This window comes from Gekko japonicus, unplaced genomic scaffold (genome assembly GCF_001447785.1).
Source record: "Gekko japonicus isolate JY-2015 unplaced genomic scaffold, Gekko_japonicus_V1.1 scaffold2901, whole genome shotgun sequence".
Classification (NCBI taxonomy): domain Eukaryota; kingdom Metazoa; phylum Chordata; class Lepidosauria; order Squamata; family Gekkonidae; genus Gekko; species Gekko japonicus.
Genome location: NW_015174923.1, coordinates 117,801 through 128,014, shown reverse-complemented (window position 1 = coordinate 128,014; position 10,214 = coordinate 117,801). Strand labels below are relative to the sequence as shown.

The 10,214-nt window shown below is 44.7% G+C and overlaps 1 protein-coding gene across 2 annotated transcripts in view; it reads right to left on the bottom strand.

Moving 5' to 3' along the window:
- Positions 1-10,214, bottom strand: part of ABCB6 (ATP binding cassette subfamily B member 6 (Langereis blood group)) — a 65,890-nt gene that overhangs the window by 9,039 nt on the left and 46,637 nt on the right. For both annotated transcript variants that reach the window (XM_015425075.1, XM_015425076.1), the window contains exons 11-15: positions 7,832-7,908; positions 5,700-5,763; positions 5,225-5,310; positions 3,496-3,553; positions 3,232-3,336 (exon numbers count right to left, since the gene is read on the bottom strand). In XM_015425075.1, the coding sequence (XP_015280561.1) occupies positions 3,232-3,336; positions 3,496-3,553; positions 5,225-5,310; positions 5,700-5,763; positions 7,832-7,908 (390 nt within the window). The remainder of the gene's footprint in view (positions 1-3,231; positions 3,337-3,495; positions 3,554-5,224; positions 5,311-5,699; positions 5,764-7,831; positions 7,909-10,214) is intronic.

The following is a 10,214-nucleotide window of genomic DNA, read 5'->3' as shown; positions in this document are numbered from 1 at the left end:
AGTGAAAGGGAGCAAGAGTCCAGCAGCACCTTAAAGACTAACACAATTTGTGGCAGGGCAGGAGCTTTCATGAGTCACTGCTCACTTCTTCAGATACAGCTGGAATGGGAGTCCACCTGTCCTTATAGCTTGGAGAGTGAAGTGATTTCAGATGCCAAATGACAAGAGCAGGCATTGTTAATGAGAGAAACAACCTAGGTCTTAGTTCAGTCCAAGAGTTTGCATTGTCTTGAGCTTCATTATCGGTTGCAATTCAGCAGTACCTCTTCTAATCTCCCTTTGAAATTCCTTTGTTAGCGAACTGCCACTCTTAGGCCAGCAACTGAATGTCCTGGAAGGTTAAAATGTTCCCCCCACTGGTTTTTGAATGTTGTGGTTTGTAATAGCAGTAAAAAAAAGTAAGTCCAGTAGCAGAGACACTTTAAATTTTCCTTTTGCCCTGTGTGCAGTCCAGAAAGAACACTGGCAAGAAATGTGCACTCTGTAGATGTTCATGCCCTTCATTTTGCTGTTACTTGCTCTTCATTTTGCTGTTACTTAAAATGGTGTGGGGTACAGTTTCAAAGGGACAACTAACTGGGATGTACAGGATTGCCCATTGGAAACAATGGGAGATGCTGGAAGGCCCATTGGAAATCATGGGAGCCTGGAATGCCAATTGACTTGCATGGCCTCCACTGAAATACATTGCAGCACAAAAAAGTTGCAAAGAAAATGTGGAATGGTTTTTCTATTAAAGTCTTTGGGCCCAGATAGGCTACTCTGGGACTGGAATGACATCCCCGAGAGTGGAAAGACAGTCACTAGGAATATTATCTGTGCTCTGGTACTGGAATGACAGTCCCCAGAGTGGAATGATGATCCCTAGCAATAGAATCTGTGCTGTGGGACTAGAATGACAGGTCACAGAGTGGAATGACAGGACAGTCCCTGGAAATAGGCTCAGTTCTCTGGGACTGCAATGACAGGTTGCAAAGTGGAATGACAGCCCCTGGGAATAGGCTCAATGCTCTGGGACATGTACTCACTTGTAGGATATGAGTTTGAAATGAGAAGAAGACTGCTGCTACTCCTGTCTCGTCATTAACTGTAGAGTTTTTATAATAATTTTATAATAAATATAATAAATGAAGCCGACTGACATCTTGACTATTTTCTTTGTGTTCCTGAAGCAGTTTTTCTCCAGGTAGGCTCACCAGCTCTGAGTGGGGAAATACCTGGAGATTTTTGGGTTGGAGCCTGAGCAGTGGGTGTTGCCTTCTGACACACTTCCGGTGATGTCAGGGGGTGTGGCATATGCAAATAAGTTATGCTAATGAAAAACTATGGGCTAAGTTAACCCAAGACTTTAAGAAATGGGACAAAATGAATTTGTCACTGATGGGAAGAATTTCAGTTATAAAAATGAATGTCCTACCACGTTTGATGTTCCTGTTCCAAACAATACCAATACTTAGTAAGACAGATTTGCTGCAAAGGTGGCAACAAGAACTATCAAAGTTTGTTTGGGCAGGCAAGAAACCGAGAATTAAGATGAAAATACTTTGTGATGCCAAGGACAGAGGTGGACTACAGCTACCAAATCTCAGATTATATTATGAAGCGGTTTGTATGACCTGGTTGAAGCAATGGGTGAAATTAGAAAATGATAAGCTATTGGGGTTAGAAGGTCATGATTGTAGATTTGGTTGGCATGCATATTTATGGTATGACAAAACAAAAATGGATAGCTTTTTTAAGCATCATGTGGTAAGAAAAGCATTATTTGTGGTATGGATGAGATATAAAAAATATTTTGGTGATGTAAGGCCACTTTGGATTGTACCAGTGGAAGTGTTAACATCTTACTCAAGACGTAGAGACAAAGATTGGTTGCTGTATAAAGACATAATAAAAAAAGAGGGAACAGAATGGGTAATGAAAAAGCAGAATGAAATTGAATATGAATATGAATGGTTGAAATACATGCAGATCTCTGACCTTTTTAGGTCAGACAAAAGAAATTATGGTTTTAGAGAGGAAAAAAATGAAATGGAAAAGGTATGGGAGTGTGGAGGGGGAAAAGATATCTCTAAAATGTATAAAGTGTTGTTAAAATGGTATACAGAAGATGAGACTGTGAAAGAGCAAATGTTAAAATGGGCAATAAATATGAATAAGGAAATTGACATAGAAACCTGGGAATATTTGTGGAAAAATGCTATTAAAATATCACCCTGTACCAATGTTAGAGAGAATTGTTACAAAATGATGTATAGGTGGTATATGACCCCAAAGAAAATTGCAAATATGAACCAGAATATGTCAAATAAATGTTGGAAATGTAAAAAACATGAGGGCTCATTTTACCATATGTGGTGGACTTGTGAAAAAGCTACACTCTTTTGGACAAAAGTCCACAAAGAAATGCAAAAAATACTTAAGTGCTCTTTCAAGAAAGCGCCTGAAATTCTGCTTTTGGGACTAAAAATGGAAGAAGTTAACTCGACTAAAAGGACTTTATTCTGGTACCTTATTACAACAGCGAGGATGATTTATGCACAATTTTGGAAGACTGAGAAAGTACCAGAAATCGAAGACTGGATACAAAAAGTTCTGTTCATGGCAGAAATGGATAAAATTACAAAAAAGTTGAATAATCAAGAAGACAACGTGTTTTTTCAAGAATGGAATGACTTTAAAATATATCTGGAAAAGAACTGGGATGTAAAACAAAACTTAATATGTTTAGATCAATATTAAGTCAAATGATGTTATCTTGAGGTTGGATGATAACAAATGATGTGTTAATGATATAATGAAATTTGTAAGAAGGGGGAGAAGCATTGCGGGAAGCCACTGGAGGGAGGGGAGGAAGGGAATGAGGTAAACAATGGACTGAATGATTTAATCTTATATGTTATGTTCCTAAGAAAATAAAAATTTGTTTACAAAAAAAAAGTTATGCTAATGAGCTCCTGCACCTCTTTTTCTACGAAATGACCCCTGAGTACAGGAATCACACAGGTACACCAAGGCTTCATTGCAAAGCCACTCAAGGAATCCTTTAGCCTTTTCTACTGGCTGGTACTTTGACTCCACTGACACCAACTTCTTTCAAGAGACCTTTTTCCTTTGGATACAGTTCCATTCCACCTACCACATCTACATTCCTTGTTCTTAGATGGACAGTCCTCTGTTCGGCACTTCACTTGTCAGGCTCCTATTTCCTCAATGCAACAGCCTCATTACCTTGGAAATGTCCTGCCCATCAATTCGGATGCAGCCTCCCCACACATCATAGAAACGGAACAGCAGGCGAATGATGGTACTTTTTCCTGAGCCAGATGCTCCAACCTGGATAGACAAGGGAGAGGTGGTGTCAGGATGGATATGGCCTAAAGGAAGACAGAGACGTTTCTGACAAGGGCCCTTCTCTCGCTTCTCTCCATTGCAGAGAGGGGAAAGGGTACATCAGGAAACACCACTCTTTATACTGGAGCTCTCTTTCCTTACCAGTGCCAAAGTTTGTCCAGGCATCACTGTGAAAGAAACATCATGCAGGATTTCACTCCTGAATGGGAGAGGAAATGAAAGGAATCAGCCACCTCTCATTGCCTTCACTATCCTGCTGAAGCCACCTATACCTTATTCCACCCACCTGCGCATCTTCCCCACCCCTCCAAATATTGTGGTCAGCAACCCTAAAGGTAAAGGTAAAGGTTCCCTTGCTCGAAATCCAGTCGAATCCGACTCTAGGGTTGCGGTGCTCATCTCCATTTCAAAGCCGAAGAGCCAGCACTGTCCGAAGACATTTCCGTGGTCATGTGGCCAGCATGACTAAACACCAAGGCACACGGAGTAGATACCACTGAAGTGGTATCTATTTATCTACTTGCAATTTTTTGCTTTCGAACTGCTGGGTTGGCAGGAGCTGGAACTAGAGATGGGAGCTCACTCCGTCATGCAGCACACTCGGGTCTCGAACTGCTGAACTACCGACCTTCTACAGCCTGCAGTTCAGCATCTTAACCACTTGAGCCACCGCAGCTCAATTCAGCAACCCTACTGCATGTTATACATCAGATAAAAAGGGAGCGGTGGCGCAGGCAGTAAGCACGCCTGCTGTAACATCTATGAATAGCCACTATGGCTGTTCAAAACCCACCGTGGCCGGGGTGAGCTCCCGGCCCTAGTCCCAGCTCCCGCCCACCCAGCGGTTCGAAAGCAAGACGCAAGTAGATGAATGGGTACCTGCCCTTAGGTGGCAGGGGGCACCCTCCTCCTCGTGGGGTGTGTGGCGGCGGCAGCAGTATCAGTGATGACGGCGGCAGCGGAGTGTGGCGGCGGAGCGATGACAGAGTGACTGAAGGGTGTTCCTGAACGCGACGGCCCCAATGTGCAACGCTGGGAGGCGGAGCCTTGAGGTGCGGCGGTGTGTTGGCGCGGCACGGAAGAGCCAAAATGGACGTTGGCCGAGCAGTAGCTGGCGAGCCGCGCACTGAGCAATGGACCTGCCGGAAGCCGCTGGAAGACCGGCCCCAGGCAAAACCGGAGGTGGAGCGCCTGCCAAAAGCCGACCACGCTGAAAAAACCATCAAGCCCTGCTGCCTGGGTGCGGATAGGCAGCCATCCCCCTTGATAAAATGTGGCCCTAGATTAGGATTAAATTAAATTGAATTGTAAACCGCTCAGAGACCTTTCAGGGTTGGAGCAGTCTAGAAATCGAATGCATAAATAATGGCATGGTAGAATTCGTGCAAGTGCAAAAGAGCACAGCTAGATGCCCTTCCCAGAAAGCCAGACAGGTTACATTCTTCTTTTCTTCCAGAGCAACCTGAATATATGCTTAACAGTGGGTAAGGGTGTTCCATGGTGCATCTATGTGAATAAGTAAAGGAAATGACTATATCTGGCATTTATAGGGTGAAGGACAGGCCTCTGAGCCCTGCATTCCACTGGACCCATGATTTCTTTCAAGGGGACATGCCATCCTGTCCCATTTCTAATGGTTCCAGAATAGTGGGAGTTGTAAGACATGATGCCCTTCATCTCACTTCCAGACTTCTATTGCAGCATCTTTAGTAAGAGAAGGTTATTCAGGCTGATCACCATATACCTCACACCAACCGCCTCACACCCATGGATTCGCAACCTCCTTTGCTACTGGCATTCAGCCTCTCATTCCACCTTTCATTTGCAGACTCACTCCACATACCTACTGCCACTGTACCACCCATCTTACCCGTCCACATAGCCGAAGTGAATGTTCTCGAACTCCACACGTCCTGACAGAAACCGAAGATCTGGAGCGCCTGGCACATCTATCACCTGCCAGTTAACAAAACTGTGAGACCACATATTGTCCAGCCAACTAAGACAAACCACATGTCAATCTCTTACTTTTTTTGGGACATCTTCATGTGGCATTTTAGTTTGCTAGGATTTTTCACCATGTCTTTTTTCATGCCTATGTCACTGGCTATTTTTTTAGTTTTTTAACTCAAACCATTTTCGTTCTTTTCATATTTAAGTCCTAACCCTGGGTAAGTGCCATCCCCTGGAAGATTTTTAGACCCACGTGGGAATGCTACCCATTGGATGGGGGAGAAATAATTGATCTGACAGACACAGGAAACCCCCCCCCCCCAGGAAGAAGAGGGAAAGTAGCCGACCTGCTGCAGTATGGACCTACTGTATGGACCAGTATGTGCATCTACCTCCTGCTCCTCATTGAATAGCTCAAACATGTTCTCCATGTCAATAAATGAAGACTGGATCATTCTGAAAAGGAAAACAGAGCCTCTACTGCAGCACTGACAACCAGGTGGTGGTGGTGGAGTGGGTAAGGGAGCTATCCCATTCCCTCACTAGCAAGGAAGAAGAAGGGAGTGGGAAAGCTATGTATCCACACTTCAAATATGGCAATCAATTAGAGCTCAAGCATGAAAGAAAACCCCATCTGTCATGCTTCCCCCACCAGCAAATGCTTCTAAATCTTTAACACATGTTCACACTAAACAGTATCACACCTCATTTGAAACCATCTCTGATGCTTTAGCAGTGGGAGGGCAAGTCGAAAACCTTTGGGAAAAATAAACCCTTTCCAGAAAACTGATCTACAATGATCAAGGCAGGGCTCAGTTTTCTAGTTGTTCACTATAACTGAAGCTGTAAAATAATCATGCCAGAACAATCTATGCAGCTGTGAGAGAAACCTTGCCTAGAGAAAGGTAAACAACTTGTGCAATAATCTCCAATTGCTGACTCTGCTTTTGCGAAATTAACTCTATACTGAGCTTAACATTCTGATAAATATTACTATTTTTCCAAACCATCTGAAAAAAAATCAGCTCACCATGGAGGAAAGAACAAATTGCTGAGTGACCATAGCAATGTTCCTGCATCACTGAACTGCCTGAATATTTGCACTACTATGGACATCACATTTTAATATATTTAGGCCCAGGTCACACGGGCCGGATATCGCGGGGGGGAGGCGTGGCTAATTGCCCCAGCGCAGTTTGATCCGCGATTATGCGATCAGGTGCCGGAGGGGAATGCCGCATGCCGGCGCAATCACACCACGGGAGTCTGGAGGCAGCCCGGGGCAAACGTTTACTAGTACTTTGGAGGTACTACTTTTTAATGCACATTTTCAGCGGTGAGCCACGGGTACGCTCCACTTCCCAGATGTTGGGGTGTGGTCGCGCCCGGATAATCCGCCCACCACCCGCGCCTCTCCCACAGCAACTTTGCTGTGTGACCGGGGCCAATGTCTACACAGTATATTCAATGCTTATTTCATTACATATGTCCCTCCTCTTCATTTCATTCAGAAATTTATCTGGCCCACTTTTAAATTTATCAGGGTTCACTGCTCCCACAGCATTTATGATCTGCCTTCTAATTTACAAGCATCCTTCTTAGACATGGGCTACATTTAAAGACTGTTCAGAAACCTCAGCAGCATGACTACCAACAGGAACTGATTAAAGGGAGTTGTTGAAAGAACTCATAGCCAGTTCATTTCTGGGCATACATTTGTAGCACCTGTTCTTCTCAGACCTGGGTGTCTGAGGGACCACCTGCTTCCATACAAGCTTGCTGGACAGCTAAGATCTCCACTCAATATTTTGCTCTGAGCAAGGCAGGCAGACACTAGAGACATGATGTATACAGGCATTTCTCAAATTCTCTCAGCCATTTGCCTGATGCCATTGGGCAAAATGTTCTTTTTTCCCTAGGCCTTTATATCACACTGAATTGTTTTATTCTGCTTCTGGCTAATTAATATTTGTATAGATTTCTGTGGTTTCTGCTTCAATATATAGCCCTGCCCTATATGTGTTTATATAATTTTGATGTTCTTGTAATTTTTGAACAGCAGCTCCATTTTACACTATGTTTTTGTGATTTTTTAAAAATTGTTATGCTGCTGTGATATTAGGCTCATTTTGGTAACCTATGTCGACAGCTTTTAGTTGACAGTGCAAGATTTTAAAAAAAACTTTAAAAATAAATAAATAGGTTACAAGAAAAATATTAATTGGCAACAGATCTTCATTTGTTTTTATGTCATAATCTTGTAGCACAGACAAGTTTGTCCAGCCTTGTTTATGATACATTTGTAAAGCATCATTACATTTCCCTCAGGCTAAACAGTCCCAGCTCTTTGATTATTTTAAAATAAACTCCCAGCCTTCGTAATAAACTGAATTGTTCTCCTTTCTTCTTGTTTGACCCACAGTCATCTTACAATATGGTGGAACTTCAGGGAAACATTCTTCTTTTATATCACCCATATTGCTATTCCAAAACACAGTACAAAATAGACTATCTACAAGGTTACCTGTAGTAGGTGCCAAACCAGTTCAGTGGGGTGTACAGTTGGATAATGTAAGTGCCAAACAGAACATAATCGCCCACCTAAAGGAAATAGACATGTGGGTCAGAGCCAAAGTGAGGGTGCCTCCCTGTGACAGAACATGGAAATGCTTATGCTATCTAGTGTATGTAAGTAAGACAGTGATCAGTCTTTGAATGACCTTGTACTGCAGACTCCCTCACCCCTTAACACAGAGGACAGAATGAGAGCTGTCGTACTGTGAGGTAAAGGGACAGACCTTTCTTCCCCTTGCCCAGTTTTTTCCATTGAGATGTGAGGTGAGGTAGAAGAAAACCTTGACCTCTGTGTGAATGCATCAATATAACCCAATCACCTGCAGCTCTATACATAGTACAGAGGAAATTTTTATAGGCAATTTCATACGTTGAAAACCTGAGCCAATTCCTTGAATAGGGATGGATGTATCTCCCAGCAGCTTAATTAGTTTACACTCCCTTCTGTTCCCCTCACACACAGAGGAAGAGTTCTTTTTATTCAAATTATTGCTGACACATAGAAATGTACTCTGCTAAAAAAGCAAATTAAAGTGTACGCTAAAGCAGAATGTATACAAGTTATGGAATAGTCTACAGGGGTGGGAAAGGGTTCGGTGTGTGTGTGTGTGTGTGTGTGTGAGAGAGAGAGAGAGACAGGAGAGAGAGAGAGACAGGAGAGAGAGAGAGACAGGAGAGAGAGAGAGACAGGAGAGAGAGAGAGACAGGAGAGAGAGAGAGACAGGAGAGAGAGAGAGACAGGAGAGAGAGAGAGACAGGAGAGAGAGAGAGACAGGAGAGAGAGAGAGACAGGAGAGAGAGAGAGACAGGAGAGAGAGAGAGACAGGAGAGAGAGAGAGACAGGAGAGAGAGAGAGACAGGAGAGAGAGAGAGACAGGAGAGAGAGAGAGACAGGAGAGAGAGAGAGACAGGAGAGAGAGAGAGACAGGAGAGAGAGAGAGACAGGAGAGAGAGAGAGACAGGAGAGAGAGAGAGACAGGAGAGAGAGAGAGACAGGAGAGAGAGAGAGACAGGAGAGAGAGAGAGACAGGAGAGAGAGAGAGACAGGAGAGAGAGAGAGACAGGAGAGAGAGAGAGACAGGAGAGAGAGAGAGACAGGAGAGAGAGAGAGACAGGAGAGAGAGAGAGACAGGAGAGAGAGAGAGACAGGAGAGAGAGAGAGACAGGAGAGAGAGAGAGACAGGAGAGAGAGAGAGACAGGAGAGAGAGAGAGACAGGAGAGAGAGAGAGACAGGAGAGAGAGAGAGACAGGAGAGAGAGAGAGACAGGAGAGAGAGAGAGACAGGAGAGAGAGAGAGACAGGAGAGAGAGAGAGACAGGAGAGAGAGAGAGACAGGAGAGAGAGAGAGACAGGAGAGAGAGAGAGACAGGAGAGAGAGAGAGACAGGAGAGAGAGAGAGACAGGAGAGAGAGAGAGACAGGAGAGAGAGAGAGACAGGAGAGAGAGAGAGACAGGAGAGAGAGAGAGACAGGAGAGAGAGAGAGACAGGAGAGAGAGAGAGACAGGAGAGAGAGAGAGACAGGAGAGAGAGAGAGACAGGAGAGAGAGAGAGACAGGAGAGAGAGAGAGACAGGAGAGAGAGAGAGACAGGAGAGAGAGAGAGACAGGAGAGAGAGAGAGACAGGAGAGAGAGAGAGACAGGAGAGAGAGAGAGACAGGAGAGAGAGAGAGACAGGAGAGAGAGAGAGACAGGAGAGAGAGAGAGACAGGAGAGAGAGAGAGACAGGAGAGAGAGAGAGACAGGAGAGAGAGAGAGACAGGAGAGAGAGAGAGACAGGAGAGAGAGAGAGACAGGAGAGAGAGAGAGACAGGAGAGAGAGAGAGACAGGAGAGAGAGAGAGACAGGAGAGAGAGAGAGACAGGAGAGAGAGAGAGACAGGAGAGAGAGAGAGACAGGAGAGAGAGAGAGACAGGAGAGAGAGAGAGACAGGAGAGAGAGAGAGACAGGAGAGAGAGAGAGACAGGAGAGAGAGAGAGACAGGAGAGAGAGAGAGACAGGAGAGAGAGAGAGACAGGAGAGAGAGAGAGACAGGAGAGAGAGAGAGACAGGAGAGAGAGAGAGACAGGAGAGAGAGAGAGACAGGAGAGAGAGAGAGACAGGAGAGAGAGAGAGACAGGAGAGAGAGAGAGACAGGAGAGAGAGAGAGACAGGAGAGAGAGAGAGACAGGAGAGAGAGAGAGACAGGAGAGAGAGAGAGACAGGAGAGAGAGAGAGACAGGAGAGAGAGAGAGACAGGAGAGAGAGAGAGACAGGAGAGAGAGAGAGACAGGAGAGAGAGAGAGACAGGAGAGAGAGAGAGACAGGAGAGAGAGAGAGACAGGAGAGAGAGAG